Source organism: Lontra canadensis, unplaced genomic scaffold (genome assembly GCF_010015895.1).
Source record: "Lontra canadensis isolate GAN:19392208 unplaced genomic scaffold, GSC_riverotter_1.0 scaffold107, whole genome shotgun sequence".
Classification (NCBI taxonomy): Eukaryota; Metazoa; Chordata; class Mammalia; order Carnivora; family Mustelidae; genus Lontra; species Lontra canadensis.
In genome coordinates, this window is record NW_022631101.1 from 3,848,321 (window position 1) to 3,863,393 (window position 15,073).

The window sequence follows — 15,073 nt, forward strand, 5'->3', positions numbered from 1 at the left end:
CTAGCAATTCAAACCTGCATCAGTGCCCCCTATACCGAACTCCTCGGTCACTGTGGCCCCAAAACCTCCTGAGGTCAGGATTCCCCCAACTCCTGCATCCGGATTACAAGAACCAAACTCTTGTTCCTGTTGGGTCCTCAAACTCCGATTCCTGGGCCACTGTGCCTGCATAATTCTACTCTGGGATATTCTGCCCCGAATTCTGTCCCCGGCTCACTGTCACCCAGCCCTAACTACCACAGGCCTTGGCAAATTGCCAGCCTTCCCACACAAAGTCTCACCCAGTTTGGTTTCCTATGCCCCAGTCTTCCTCTCCCACCACCGGGCCTGGAGCCCGAGGGGCGTGGCAGCCACGACCGCACCCACCCCCGCCTCAGCCAATCAGCGGTTGCCGCAACCCTCCGAAGCGGCCAATCCGCAGCAGTCATGCGGCCCCACCCCCACCCCCCCCACACACTGGGGAAATTCAACCCAAACTCGGCCCCGCGCGCCTGAGGGAATCCAGGGTACGCTCTTCCCTAACTGGGGAGTCCACGCCCCATGTTTCCTCCTCCCACAAACCCAGGAGTCCAGGATCCCAGCCCCTCCTCCCTCTGACCAAGGACTCTCAACCCTTGCTGCTGCTTCCCGCAGAACTTCTGGAGCCCGCCATCCTCCTATTCCACAGCGAGCGAGCTCATAACTCCATTCCCTTAAGGACCTAGAATATCGAGGAGGCCCTTTTGTTTCACCTCCACTATTATCTCCTAATAGGGTTTAATTTATTCTCCCCTGCGGGCCTTTGTATTAGCTAGGGTAAAGCCGACCGGCAGTACCTCCCCAGGAGCCTGCTGCAAGGCCTGCCGGGAGTTGTAGTCCCTCGGGTCGAGGCTACGCGCGGAAACACCTGGGACTGGGAGCGCGGACGCCGTCCTTGAGTGGCAGAACTCGAGGGGAGAAAAAATTGTCGTGATGCCCTCCTCCTCCTGGCTACAAACTGGTTTTATGGGAACTCGCGGGGTGGTTTGGCACATTGATAAGTGGAGTTAATGTCTAGGGTTGGGTTCTGTAGATGGTAGAAGCTGAAATCTGGGATACTGAGTTTGGGGTGGGAGTCCTAATCAGGAAGGCCCGCGTGGAAATTTGGGAAATCAGGAAGGGATGGTGGGGGGCTCCACGGGGGTGCCCGGAATGGCCTTGCGCCCATACCCCAGCTCTGCACCCCCAGTCACAAACAGCTCAATCCCGGTGCAGAAATTGGCTTCCGAGGCCAGGAACACAGCAGCGGCCGCCACGTCTGCTGGCTGGCCCATGCGGCCCAGGGGCTGGGGAGAGACCGGAGGCAAAGGAGAACACGTGAAGCACCTGGCCTGGCTGCCTTGCCCTAAGCCACTCCCACAGCACCTGGACCGGGCCCCCACCCCTACCTGGGCCAGGGTGCCCTCTCGGATTGTGGCGGCAGGGTCAGGCGTGAAGGCTGCCAGCTCCTCCCACAGTGGGGTCCAGATGTTTCCTGGAGAAATGCTGAGGGAAAGGAGAAGAGGGTGTCAGGGATGGGTGCCACCAGCGTGGCCTCTGGGCTCACTTCCAGCCTTCTCTGCCCAGCTAGAGCTGCTCACCAGTTGACCCGGACGCCATATTGACTCTCATCCAGGGCCAAGGCTTTGGTCATGGCTGTTACTGCCCCCTGTGGAAGATGATTTGGAGGGAAAGTTCAGTCCAGGGAAGAGAAGTTTCCTCCTGTTCTCTCCTCCAGCCAGTGGGTGTCAAGTTGGGGCATGAGAAACAGGGTAGTCATGCCTCGGGGCTATGGTAACTGGAGGGCCCGGCAGGGAATGAAGGAAGGGGCAGGGTACCTTCGTGGCCACATAAGGAACCGCCTGGACCTGGCCAATGGCCCCCACCAGACTGGAGATGTTGATAATGTTCCCCCGGCTCTTCCGCAGGTGGGGGAGGGCAAGCTGGGGAGACAGAAGGCAACGTCAGCCACGCGGCCCCTTGGTTCCACCAGCCACACCAAAACACATCCTGATGCCTGGGTCAATGGCCATTGCCCTGGTATGCTCACTAGGCGGATCACAGTGCCTTGTGGGGACAGCATTCTAGAACTCCAGAGAGGGCCTTCACTGGTTTGCCCCAGGGTCTCCAGGTCTGGTTAGGGAGTCCCTCCATGTCTGGAAGGCATTTTTCTCCATGTCTCCTCTCCTATCTCCCTCCCTCCCCTTTGTGTCCCTGACCCTCTCCCCCACCTCCCTCCTCACCCCAGCCTGCCCCCCTTTCTCTAGGTCTCTGTCTCCCCCCTCTAGGTCTTTGTATGTTACTCAAACTCGTGTCCAGATCAAGACAGGAAAATGCAAGATGGCTGCATATTTTGCAAAAATGGGAGGAAGCTCTTTTATCCATAAGGGGAAGATAGTCTCTCTGAACTTTAGGGAGAACTCTGTGGTCAGAACATGATGTGGGAGACCTTCAGGAAATGCACCCATTTTTACCAGCTTCTCCCCTGCAACTCTCTGGCTCCCCAGAGGTCCCTAAACTAATTCTTTCTCCCTCTCCTCCCTTCCTCTGTCTCAGCTCTTTTCACTACACATGACCTTGAATAAATTCAAATCCTATCCTTCCCCTCACTTTCTTTTGACAGCTGAGCTGGCCGGTCAAGACCTGTTCCTGCCACTAAACATTAATGAATGCAAGCAGGCTCCCCTGGGGGTTCCCAGAGTGGGAATCGAAATTCCCTCCCTCTCTGGGTCACCCTACCAGCAATTTTAAACTTTCTCTGCTCCCTTCAAAAACAGCCTTCACCTTTTCTGAGGACCATGTCTTCAAACATACCCTGCGTGTCCCAACCTCAGGGCCTTTGCACTTGTGGTTCCCTCTGTCTGGAGTACTTTTGCTCTGATACACATGGGACTCTCCTTGAGTGACCAGCCACTCCAGTCTGCCCAGCACTGAAGGGCTCCTGAGGACATGGGATATTCCTGGGACAGTCCTGGGTAAACCGAGTTCCTCAAAAATTCCAAATCTCGTTCAGATGTCACCTTCTCAATGAGGCCAACCCTGACATCCTATTTATTAATTTAAAGATTTATTTATTTAAGAGAGAGAGAGAGCACAGAGGGAGAAGCAGACTCCCCGCTGAGCAGAGAGTCCGATGCGGGGCTCCATCCCAGCACCCTGAGATCCTGACCTGAGCAGACACATTTAACTGACTGAGCCACCCAGGTGCCCCTGAATTTATCTGTTATGTGCCTGGCCCTGTTGTCAGCCTTTCACTCAGATTAGCTCATTTAATCGTCAGGACAATCCTAGAAGGGATAGTCCATAGCTCCTTTTTCCAGGTGAGGAGACTGAACAGGTGACCGAAGCTCTGAGGGTCATGCGACAACTTTCAGAGCCGGTATTTCCACCCCACAGTGAGCAGAGACCAAAACCCACAACCACAAAAAGAATTTCTGACAATCTAAGTCTTATGAACTTTAAGATAGGGGCGCCTGGGTGGCTCAGTGGGTTAAAGCCTCTGCTTTCAGCTCGGGTCATGATCCCAGGGTCCTGGGATCGAGACCCACATCAGGCTCTCTGCTCAGCGGGGAGCCTGCTTCCTCCTCTCCCTCTGCCTGTCTCTCTGCCTGCTTGTGATCTGTGTCTGTCAAATAAATAAATTAATTAAATCTTTAAAAAAAAAAAAAAGAACTTTAAGATAATATGAGCACGAGTGCCATCATTATGTGGGCACTAGGGGGGGTTGACTCCTCCAACCTCTCCCCAGGGACCTGACTCCCTCCCATCTCCACGCCCCCCAACCCCCACCCCTGCCTCCATTCCTTTCTCTCCTCTCCCTTATTGGCCTTGGAACCCTCCTCCTCAGCCTGGGCCTTGCCCCTCCCCTCCCCACCCCCAGGTACTGCCCCTGCCTTTTCTTTCCCTTTTTTTTTTTTTTTTAAGATTTTATTTATTTTTTTGACAGAGAGAGACACATTGAGAAAGGGAACAGAAGCAGGGGGAGTGGGAGAGGGAGAAGCAAGGAGCCCCATGCGGGGCTTGATCCCAGGATGCTGGGATCATGATCTAAGCTGAAGGCAGATGCTTAATGACTGGGCCACCCAGGCACCCCTGCCTTTTCTTTCCTAAACCTTCTCCTTGCCCAGCCTTATAACTCCCTCCCCACCCCCATCCCGCAACCATGAGGTCCCTAAGGACTGCACAGGCTGCGTGATGTGGGTCATTCGCCACCCTTCTCCTAGCACTGGGCACACAGCTAGCACTGAATAAATATTTGTCCCACACTCCCTGCTGTCCTTTTCTCAACCCTCCCACTCATGTTCTTTGGCCCATAGCCCAACCCCCACCTCCAACGTCACCTAGCACCTCGGAGTAGCCACATCAAGGATGTGCTGGAATCTTACTGGCCCGCCCTTCCCTTCTCTCCCTCCCTCCCTTCGGACGCCTGACTGTCCCGGGGAGCCTGCAGCCTTGCTCTGGCCTGACTCCATTGCTCCTAAATGTTGGGGTTCCTGGGTCTGCTTCTCTCTGAGATCTGCCAGGGGAGCCCCTGCTTTGCTGGTTTCCCATCAGCGTATGCTAAGTCTCCCTTAGAACCACCTTCTGGAGCTCCCCTGCCACCTTTGGGTCCCTCCATCTCTGAAGTCTCCAGGGCAAAACTCAACTCCGTTGTCTCCTCCTAGAATCTGCCTTTCTTCCTGATTTCCAGCCTCAAACCTGGGGTCCACTCCCATCCAGCTTCTCAAGCCAGAGAGGTGGGAGCCTTCTAGAGCCTCCCTCTCCCTAAGTTCTCATCCGATCCCTCATCAAGCCCTGGCCATTGTACCTTCTAAGGATCTAAGGACCTCCAGAATTTCTACAATTGTCTCCCCCTCATTCATTCGACAAACATTAACGGAGCACCTCGTATGTGCCAGGTACTGTGGTACATCAACAGGGATACCAGAGGAAACAAGACCAAAACTTCTGTCCTCACAGAGCCCAAGATGTGGGGAGGAAACAGCAATAAACAAATAAAAGAGTGTAATGGAATGTGCTAGAGTGTGGTCAGGGAAAGTAAAGTAAGATGAGGGGAATGGGAGTGTTGGGCTGGGTGCAGCTGCAAACCCAGATATGATGAACTGTGGGAGGTCTTGAAGAAGCCTGGGCCTGGGCCAGGCAGAAGGAACAGCATGTGCAAAGCCCTGAGGCAAGACAGAGCTGGTGCGCTTGGCACAACAAGGTCACAGTGGTGGGAGGAGAGATCAGAGGAGGAACCAGGGCCAGACCATATGAGGCTATGAAGGCCACCACTTTTTACTTGCACAAATGCCAGTCTCCTAATACTGGTTTTCCCATTCCCACACTCTGTCTTCTGATTTGTTCTGCAGACAAGAGCCAGAGTGATTTTTTTTTTTTTAAGTAATTTCTACCCCGACATGGGGCTCGAACTCACGACCCTGGGATCAAGAATCAGGTCCCCTACTGACTGAGACAGCCAGGCGCCCCTTGAGTGATCCCTTAACATTAATGATCTGTTAGCATTTTTTAAAAGATTTTATTTCTTTATTTTGAAAGAAAGAGAGCGAAAGAGAGAGGGTATGCATACGTGTGTGGGGGGAGGGGCAGAGAGAGTCCCAAGCGAACTCCACACCTAGTGCAGAGCCCAACAGCGGCTTCGACCTCATGACTGTGAGATCATGACCAGAGCCCAAACCAAGAGTCAGAAGCTCAACCCACTGAGCCACCCAGGCGCCCCACCATCTGTTAGTATTGATGGCATCACATCGCTTCCTTGCTCAAATACCTTCCATGGCTCCCTATTGCAGTTGAGAGAAAGACAAGACACTTCAGCATGGCCCTTGGGTCCCCATATGATCTGCTCCCCCACAGTCTTCCTCACCAGCCCCTTGGCTTGCACGACTCAGCCTCTCCACAGTGCCCAGCTCTCTGGAGGCCAGGCCTTCGCATCAGCTGTTCCCTCTGCCAGGAACACTTGTACCTCAGGCGTAACCACATCAAGGACCCCTTTGGATTATTGTTCGTCTGGCTCTCCTCCCCCCTTCTCCCAGCCTGGAGAGCCACCCCCCCCCACCTTACCCCACTCTCTAGTCAATGCTGCTCATTGTTCACTTCCACTGGGAAGCCCACCCTGAAATTACTTAAAAATAAAATCTCGGGCTCCTGGGTGGCTCAGTCAGTTGCGCATCTGCCTTGGGCTCAGGTCATGATCCCGGGGTCCTGGGATCGAGATCCCTCTCTCCCTGCTCCCTCTCTCTCCCAAATAAATGAATAAAATCTTTTTTAAAAAAAGAATTCTAATAATCTGAATAAGAAGGACTCTGGATTACCCAAGACCACGGTGTCAATGTTAATCTTACTGTGACTGCGTGAGAGAATGTTCTCGTTTTTAGGAAATATTCCCCAGATTTGGGGACCTTAGGACACCTTAGGAGACATGAATGGACGCCTGCAATTTACCGTCAAACCAAGAGGCAGAAAAATAAAGCAAACAGAGTAAAATATTAGCAATGAGGAGTCTGGGTATACAGGCGTTCTCTGTACTATTCTGACAAGATTTTATGAGTCTTAAGCTATGTCAGTAATTATAAGTAAACATTTAAATCCATTGGTAGTATTTGTGAAGTTCCTACTGATGAAATTATAGGATGTCTCAGTAGGAGGTGGCAGGAGGCAATGGATAAAACAATTTAATAAAACGCTTCTAATTGCTAAGCTAGAGGTGTAGAATGGGAGATAAGCCTCTCTTATTCTTAAAACACACCTGGATGGTTACAGTCCCCAGGACCTTTGCACAGTCTTTTTGGGGTAAGTGAAATATTCCATGGCCTAGTTCTCCACTTCCCTTCCTCCCACTCAGGATTCAGCTTAAAGCTCACCTTTTCCCTTCTACTTCTGCCAAGTTTCATCTGCCCCATGTATATTTCTGTAAGCTTGACCTGAGTGGGGTAGATTGCTGGAAACAGAATGGGGCAAAGTTCACGATAAGCCATAAGAATGTGCAGATAGTAAATTGTGCCAGGCATGTTCTAAGGGCTTTATGGGTATTTTACCCTCACACAATTCTCAGGAACAACCCAGTGAATGAGATGCCATGATTAGCTTCATTTTTCACAGGAGAAAACCGAGGTGTATCAAATAAATAAATAAAATCTTTAAAAAAATTTTTTTTAATTCGTATGTCTTCTTTATTTTTTTAATTTTTTTAAAGATTTTATTTATTTATTTGACAGAGAGAGATCACAAGGAGGCAGAGAGAGAGGGGGAAGCAGGCTCCCCGCTGAGCAGAGAGCCCGATGGGGGGCTCAATTCCAGGACCCTGAGATCATGACCTAAGCCGAAGGCAGAAGCTTAACCCACTGAGCCTCCCAGGTGCCCCTCGTATGTCTTTTTTAAATAAAGATTTTATTTGTTTGACAGAAAGAGACACAGCGAGAGAAGGAACACAAGCAGGGGGAGTGAGAGAGGGAGAAGCAGGCTTCTAGCTGATCAGGGAACCCAATATGGGGTTCGATCCCAGGATTCTGGGATCATGACCTGAGCTGAAGGCAGACGCTTAATGACTGGCGACCCAGGTGCCCCAATAAATAAAATCTTTTAAGAAAAATAAAAAAATAAATAATGGGCACTGAAAGATTATATATATAATTACGTATATAATATATAATTAGATATATACCCTCTTTGTGGGTTGTGGTATATGTCTTACCCTATGGAGGTGAACACAAGTGAGGGCTAGGAGTGAGGGTTCATGGGTTGAACAAGGGCACCCAAATGCCCAGAAACATTTCACCAGGAACTCTGGTGAGACCTCAAAAACAGTGCCTGAGGGGCACCTGGGTGGCTCAGTGGATTAAAGCCTCTGCCTTTGGCTCAGGTCATGATCTTCAGGTCCTGGGATCAAGCCCCACATCGGGCTCTCTGCTGGGCGGGGAGCCTGCTTCCCCCCTTCTCTCTGCCTGCCTCTCTGCCTACTTGTGATCTCTCTGTAAAACCAATAAATAAAATCTTAAAAACAAACAAACAAACAAAAAAACAGTGCCTGAGCTTCCTCACACTGGTGACCACCTTCCCCCCGCCCCCCGCCGCCCACCCACTCCTGGGGCTCCTCCCTTCTCTGTCTACAACGTCTTTTCCGATCTACCCTAGCTTCAGGCTGGTGAGCTCCCAACTGATGACTCCAGGCCTCTCCCCTCACCCCAGACCCAAGAATCCCAAGGGGACGGGCTAAGCACCCCACCCTCACCCCCACCCAAAGGGCGTCCCTGTGGCAACGGATGGCAACTCAGTGCCATGGCCAGTTGCTGGCAGTAGGGGTGGGAGACCAATAAACCAAAACCTCCACTCCATTCTTTCTCGAGTCCACTCCCCCACGTCTAGTCTACAAGGAAATCCCGACGATTCTACCTTCAAAATGGATGGGGAATTGGAACGCTCCCCTACAAATCCACAGCCACCGGCCTGGTTGGATTCAAATGACCTCCTGCCTGGACCACTCTGGGGCCACTGCCTCCGCCCTCGCCCCCGCCTGTTCCCAACGCAGCCGCCGTAGGGCTCCGGTTCCCACTAATGGCCGCTCACTCCGTGGGCTTTAGGTTCAAGTGCCAAAGCACTGTGTGGTGGATAAAGACAGATAGGATCTAGGCCCTTTCGTCCTCATTATGCTCTCACCTTCCCCCCTCCCCCCCTTGCCCTGCTTCAGTCGCACTGGACTCTCGCTGTTCCTCCTCCGCTTGGAGCAGTCCCACCCCAGGGCCTTTGCACAGGCTGTTCTCTGCTGGATCACTCAGCCTCACCCATATCCTTGACTCAAGGATACCTACACCTAACTCAGTTAAGTGACTGCCTTTGGCCCGGGTCATGACCCCAGAGTCCTAGGATTGAGCCCCGCATCAGACCCCCCTGCTCAGCCAGGAGCCTGGTTCTCCCTCTCCCTCTGCCTGCTGCTCTGCCTACTTGTGCTCTCTCAAATAAATAAATAAAATCCTTTTAAAAAATGATAAAAACAAAAATAAAATACTCCAGCAAAAAGAAAGAAAAAGAACAGGAAAGGAAAGCAAAGTAAAGCAGGAAAACAGTAAGAGGTCCACGGGAAGAATGACAGAATGTTGCTAACGGTTGCTGGGTGATAGGTGTGTGGAATTTGGTCCACAATCTCTCTGCTTTTGGGTATGCTTGCAAAATGTTAAAATAGTGGGCGCCTGGGTGGCTCAGTGGGTTAAGCCTCTGCCTTTGGCTCTGGTCGTGATCTCGGGGTCCTGGGATCGAGTCCCACCTCGGGCTCCCTGTTCAGCGGGGAGCCTGCTTCCCCCTCCCCCTCTGCCTGTCTCTCTGCCTACTTGTGATCACTCTCTCTCTCTGTCAAATAAATAAATAAAATCTTAAAAAAAAAAAAAGTTTTCTAAAAGAGTCTTTACACTTGCCCATCACTCTTCCGGCCAGCATTTATCACTCCCTGACATTATATTCTATTTACTTGCTCACTGCCTGTCCCCCACTACCAGCCTGTCGGCTGCCCAGGAACAAGGATGTTTGTCCTCTGCTGGGTGCACACGGCGGGTACTTAGCAAATAATTGTTGAATGAATTAAAATGTGCTGTGATGAAAATAAACAGGCTGTTACAGAGAACAGATATGCACATGCATGCACACTGGTGCTACAGAAGCAAGAATGGTTGGGAAGGAGAGGCCCTTAAGCAGCAGACCTTTATGGGGCTTAGAGGGCAAGATGGGGGAGGCAAAAAAGCTCTTCGTTCCCCAGAGCTCTTCACAGGGTGGAAGGGCTGTTAATGCCTATCACGGACTCCCTGCCTCAACACTTCGCCCCTGTTCCTAACATCCCCCAACACTACCAGCACAGCACTCTGGAATGTTCTGGAAGGTTCCTAAGGGGACTGGGCCAAGTAGCCACACAGTTAAGCTTTGGCTGGATGTAGGGATTTGCCCCCCCCCCTACTTGTTACAAAGGACGGAGTCCTTCTGGAGTCAGGTCAAACCAAGGCAGAGGAAAACTTCTGCTCTGAGAAAAAATGCATCTGAGAATCTCATCATCAGGAGGCCCTCTGGCCTGGCAGCCAGGGCTGCGGTCCTCACCTTGGTCAAGGTGTATGTCCCCAGCAGGTTCAGCTCCAGCAGCTGCCTGAAGCCCTGGGCAGAGGTCTCCTCGGGCCACTGCGGAGGTGGGTCTGAGGGTGGGGGACAGAGAGGTGGAGAGAATGAGGGAGTGACACAGAGAACAGGGAAGAAATAGGGATATGGCGAGGAGGGGGCACCAGCGGAGGGCAGGGGACAGACAAGAAGGTCAGGGATCCTGAAAAGGAAGGGAGGTTGCATAACAGTGAATTAAAAAGCCGCCTTATGCCAGAAGGCCTGGGTTGCGATATGAGCCCCTGCCACTTCCTGGCTGTGTGACTCTGGGCAAGTCCTCAGCCTCCCTATCTACAGAAGGAGGATGACACTTTGCTCTCAGGCTTAGAAGTTTCCCAAATCTTGGGGCACCTGAGTGACCCAGTGGGTACAGCACTTGATCTCAGGTCTTGATCTCAGAGTTGTGAGTTCAAGCCCTATGTTGGGCATGGAGTCTACTTAAAAAAAAAAAAAAAAAAAAAAAAAAAAGGAAATTTCCCAAGTCAGCGCACCTGGCTGTCTAGGTCGGTGGAACAAGTGGCTCTTGATCTCGGGGTCATGAGTTCAAGCCCCCACATTGGATGTAGAGATTGCTTAAAAATAAAATCTTATACTCTATGTTGGCTAATTGAATTTAAATTAAAAAGATAAAAAACAAATAAAATCTTAAAAGGATTTTCTTTTTATGAGTCCGTACGTGTGCCTGACACTTAGTCCCATAACGTATTTATAAAATAAATAGGAGGAATTGGGGGGAGGGCTTAGGGTTAGAGGGACAGAAAAATCAATGTTCACAAGAAAAGGAGCTGAGAAGATAGAAGACAAGGGGAGGAAGAGAACAAGACAGAGGCCAGAAAGTTGAGGGAATCTTGGATTGTTCTTTCCCAGGGACCCAGAGCTTGTGTCCTGGCTTCCTCAGGGAGCTTTCAAACATCTTCAGAGAATCCGCCCTGGAACCTCTGTTGAAAACAGCTCCTGGGTGCCTGGGTGGCTCAGAGGGTTAAGCCTCTGCCTTTGGCTCAGGTCATGATCCCGGGGTCCTGGGATCCCCAGGGTCCTGGGATCGAGCCCCGCATCAGGCTCTCTGCTCAGCAGGGAGCCTGCTTCCCCCTCTCTCTCTGCCTGCCTCTCTGCCTACTTGTGATCTCTGTCAAATAAATAAATAAAAATCTTTAAAAAAGAAAGAAAGAAAGAAAGAAAAAAGCCCCTGCCATTTTCTAGACCCTAATCTTTTTTTTTTTTTTTTTTTAAGTAAGCTCTACGCCCAACATGGGGCTCAAAATCACAACCCTGAGTTCAAGAGTCGCAGTCTCCCCTGACTGAGCCAGCCAGGCAGGCTGACTTTATTTTTATTCATAGCCTTTATCACCCCCGACATACTGGTATATACAGCCGATCCTGTTATTCAAGGTGTTACGCTCTATAAAATTTCAATGACAATAAATTAGTGATCATTCATCCACTGCTCCCAAGGGAAATAGGACCTATTATGTAATAAGATGTAAATGTTATGAACCAAACGCGTCCCCCGCGCCCCCCAAATTCATTTACTGAAATCCTAACCTTCGATGTGATGGCATTTGGAGGGGAGGTCTACAGGGGGATTTTCAAGTCCTGAGGATGGATCCCCTTAGAAAACAAACCCCAGAGATCTCCTTGTCCTTTCCACCCTGTGAGGATACGGCAAGAAGCAGGCCCTCCCCAGACACGAATCCGCTGACCTCTCCGTCTTGGACTTCCCAGCCTCCAAAGCTGTGAGAAATCAACCTTTGTGGTTTAAGCCCTCCCCGTCTGTGGCACTTCTGTTCTAGAACCCCTAAGACACTATATATATGTTTGTATGTAGACACCGTATATACATAAACTTAATAGATATTTGCAAATCAGATTAGAGCCTTAAATCCTCAAAACAACTCCTACCAGGACACTCTATTTATTTATTTTGCAAACAAGGAAATAAGGATCAGAGGTGTTAAGCCATTAGCTGGGGGCTGCCGGAGTTGGGATGTTAAATCATCCAGATGGCCCCAGGGCAGTTCCATCCTCTGAAACTAGCTGGCAGGGGTAGGCCTCGTTTGGGAACAGGTGCTCGGGCAACTAGGACTTTTCTCACCACTCCCCATACAAATCTGCAAATCTTTCAGAGGCAATGAGGACTGAGGCTGGGGTTACAAGAAAAAAATTTTGTGTGTGAGTTGGTGATTTCACGAATACGGAAACCACAAATGGCGAAACTTAACTGTATCCTTTCTTGTCTATTTCCTTCCTCGAGTGTGTGAATCCCAAGAAAGCAAGAATGTTTTTGTCTGTTTCGTTCACTGCCTACTCCCCCATCCCCAGGAAAGTACTTGGGGCATAGTAAGCACTCAGTAAATATCTCTTGAATGTACACACAGAGAAAGGATGAACTAGTATTTGCCATCTTTTTCACCTCTACAGCAATTTAAAGAGGAAAATGCAGCCCAGAGAGGTTGAGCCACTTGCTTAAAGTTGCCCAGCCATTAAGCAGGGGGAGGGTAATAGAAGAGGCTATCTCTTTGATCACCGCTTTGCTGTGTGACCTCAGTGTGAACTCATCTCTCTGAGCCCTGGTTTACCAGCAGGAGAGATTCTTAGGAAGGGTAGTCATTAACCTGATGGCATTCTCCCTTCCAAGTCACCACACTAAGACCCATAAAGTTTCATGCATAAGGATAACTTCATAGTCATTAGCAACAAGAAGGGCCATCCACGTCACCGCATGGATAAGCTAATTGAGACCACAAGATTTCTGGAAGCTGTTTGCCCAAGATGGTTCTGGTAATTACGAGGCTGAGTAGTTCACCTTATTCAATGCTCACAACTCTGCAATGATGATGATCGTTACCATCATTCCCATTCTAGAAATACAGGAACTGAAGCATGGAGAGGAGAGGGCACGGGTCTGGAGGCACCCGGCAGGGAAGGAACAGAGCGAGGACGTAAGCCCAGGAGCTGGGGAATCCCAAAGCTGTACTGTCCCATCCAAAGGGACAGAGAAAGGGATGGGGAAGACGAAGGGGAAACTGAGATGGGGTTAGGAAGGGATGGGAAGCCGGGTTGACAGCAGCGGAGAATGGCCTGTGGGCCTCACAACTCACGGTAGCCAGCGTTGTTGACCACACAATCCAAGCGGCCAAAACGGCGGACGGTCTCAGAAATGAGGGTCTGGGGACAAAGATGTCTTGTAAGTGAGCAGTGCCGGGCACCCAGCCTGGACTCCCAAAACCAAGGTGGGGAGGGGGAAGCTGGATCACAGCTGAGAGGGGACTCCCCCAAATCACCAAGCATGGCAGGAGAAGAGGAGACAGGAAGCCAGGGTTACCAGAGACCAGAGGGCTGGTTATATTCACACAGCAGAGAGCTCAGCGGGGTCGGGGTGGGGGATGGAGGGCGCACATCAGAGAGACATTGACTGAAGGGAAGGGTTAGACACCCAGAGGCAGGAGAAGAAAACTCTTCCGGAAGGAGGTCCACTGTGAGGAGTTTTCTTGTTGCAGACTGTGACAGGCGTGACAAGAGCCCTGAAGTAGGGAGAGATAAAGAAGAACTTTCCCAGGAGACCCAGAACCTGGCCAGCAGGGAAACCTTGGAAATGAGGCTGAGCCTAAACCTTTGGGACGAGACAGGGATGAAAATAGCTCACCCTCACATCTTCCTCCCGAGTCACATCACAGAGGAGAAAGACAGTTCCAGCAAGCTCCTGCTCCAGGGCCCGGCCCCATGACTCTGCAGGGAGGAAAGGGCTGGAGGGCTGGAGGCCTGGACGCCTGGGTCTGAGGGAGGAGGGGGCTGGGGGCTGGGATTCCTGGGTCTGAGGGAGGAGGGGGCTGGGGGTATGGACTCCTGGGTCTGAGGGAGGAGAGGGGTTAAGGGCCCTCGAGTCTGAGGGAAGAGGGGCTAGGGGTCTGGACTCCTGGGTCTGAGGGAGGAAGGGGTTGGGGGTGAGGACTGAGGGACACTCACCATCTTTGTCACAGATAACTACTTGGGCCCCGCTTTGCACTGAGAATGGAAGAAAAGGTTAGCACCCCCTGCACAGACTCTGGCAAAGGCCTCTGCTGCCCTCTTGTGGCCACCTGGAGTGGGGGCCCATCTTCCCGAACGTTCCCCTCGTGACCCCAAAGTCTCATGATGATCTTCTAGAGCAAAGGGCAGAAAAGTTGACACATATTCTCCCTGGCCACTCCAGGTGCCTGCTGGGGTTCCTGAGCCCCCCATCCCTGGTTCCAGAATAAACCCCAAACCCGCAAACGCCATTCCCCAACCACCCACTTTGTAGGTATAATAACTGAGACCCAGAGAAAAGGAATAACCATTTTTGGAGGCCCGCCAAAAGCTCAGGCCCCAGGCTTATACTACCTACCCCTTCATTAGCATCGCAAATTGGGTTTTAATAAGAACCGTGGCTCCAGTACTGAAGATCCCACGCCCACTAGTTCCCAGGGTCCCTCGTTTGCTAGGCTCCACTGTTCCTGAGCAGCCAGACCCCAACTCACCGAAGGCTCTCACGATCCCGGCTCCGATGCCGCGCCCGCCCCCTGTCACAACCACCACCTTCCCGGCATAACGCGTTCCCGTTGCCATTCTGCTTCGGTCTGTCTTTCCTGTCGCTCTTCTGTGCTTCTTCCCACCTCCAAAGTCGGGTGAAGCCGTGGAGCAGAACCATTAAATAGGGGCTGGTCCGCGAAGCCCGGCCCTGGGGGGGCGTTGCCAGGAAGGCCACAAGCTTGGCAGCTTGGCCCCAGCCCCCTCCGCCCTCAGACCCAGGAGTCCGGCTCCTCCCCACCCATCCCCTCCTTCCTCAAAGTCAGGATTTACGGCGTCCAGCCCCCTCCTCCCTCAGACCCAGGAATCCAGGCCCCAGCTCTCCACGTCAGACCTACAGGTTCCAGACCCTCAGGACGCAGGAGTCCACGACTCCAGCTCTGCCCCGAGGAGACCCCGCGTC

The 15,073-nt window shown here is 51.7% G+C and overlaps 1 protein-coding gene across 2 annotated transcripts; it reads right to left on the reverse strand.

The window, feature by feature from the left end:
* Positions 1 to 962: 962 nt before the first annotated feature.
* HSD17B14 (hydroxysteroid 17-beta dehydrogenase 14) lies at positions 963 to 14,859 on the reverse strand. Of its 2 annotated transcripts, XM_032838926.1 has the most exons (9): positions 14,622 to 14,857; positions 14,089 to 14,127; positions 13,769 to 13,851; positions 13,224 to 13,290; positions 10,072 to 10,163; positions 1,836 to 1,940; positions 1,599 to 1,666; positions 1,407 to 1,503; positions 963 to 1,304 (listed from the first exon to the last, which is right to left on the reverse strand). In XM_032838926.1, exons 1-9 carry the CDS (start codon positions 14,707 to 14,709, stop codon positions 1,131 to 1,133), a joined length of 813 nt encoding a protein of 270 aa, XP_032694817.1. In that variant the 5' UTR covers positions 14,710 to 14,857; the 3' UTR covers positions 963 to 1,130. The 2 variants fall into 2 exon arrangements, with proteins under 2 accessions (XP_032694817.1, XP_032694818.1); XM_032838927.1 differs by lacking the exons at positions 13,224 to 13,290; positions 13,769 to 13,851 and having other exon boundaries at positions 14,622 to 14,859.
* Between the last annotated feature and the right edge of the window lie 214 nt (positions 14,860 to 15,073).

Bases quoted from the DNA above. Each gene is read 5' to 3' on its own strand.
- HSD17B14 (XM_032838926.1), bottom strand. From the start codon at position 14,709: ATGGCAACGGGAACGCGTTATGCCGGGAAGGTGGTGGTTGTGACAGGG. The intron at 1,941-10,071 runs GTGAGGACCGCA...CTGTCTCCCCAG, and splicing joins GGACATACACCTTGACCAAG to CTTGCCCTCCCCCACCTGCG. The intron at 1,667-1,835 runs GTACCCTGCCCC...CATCTTCCACAG, and splicing joins TTCCTTATGTGGCCACGAAG to GGGGCAGTAACAGCCATGAC.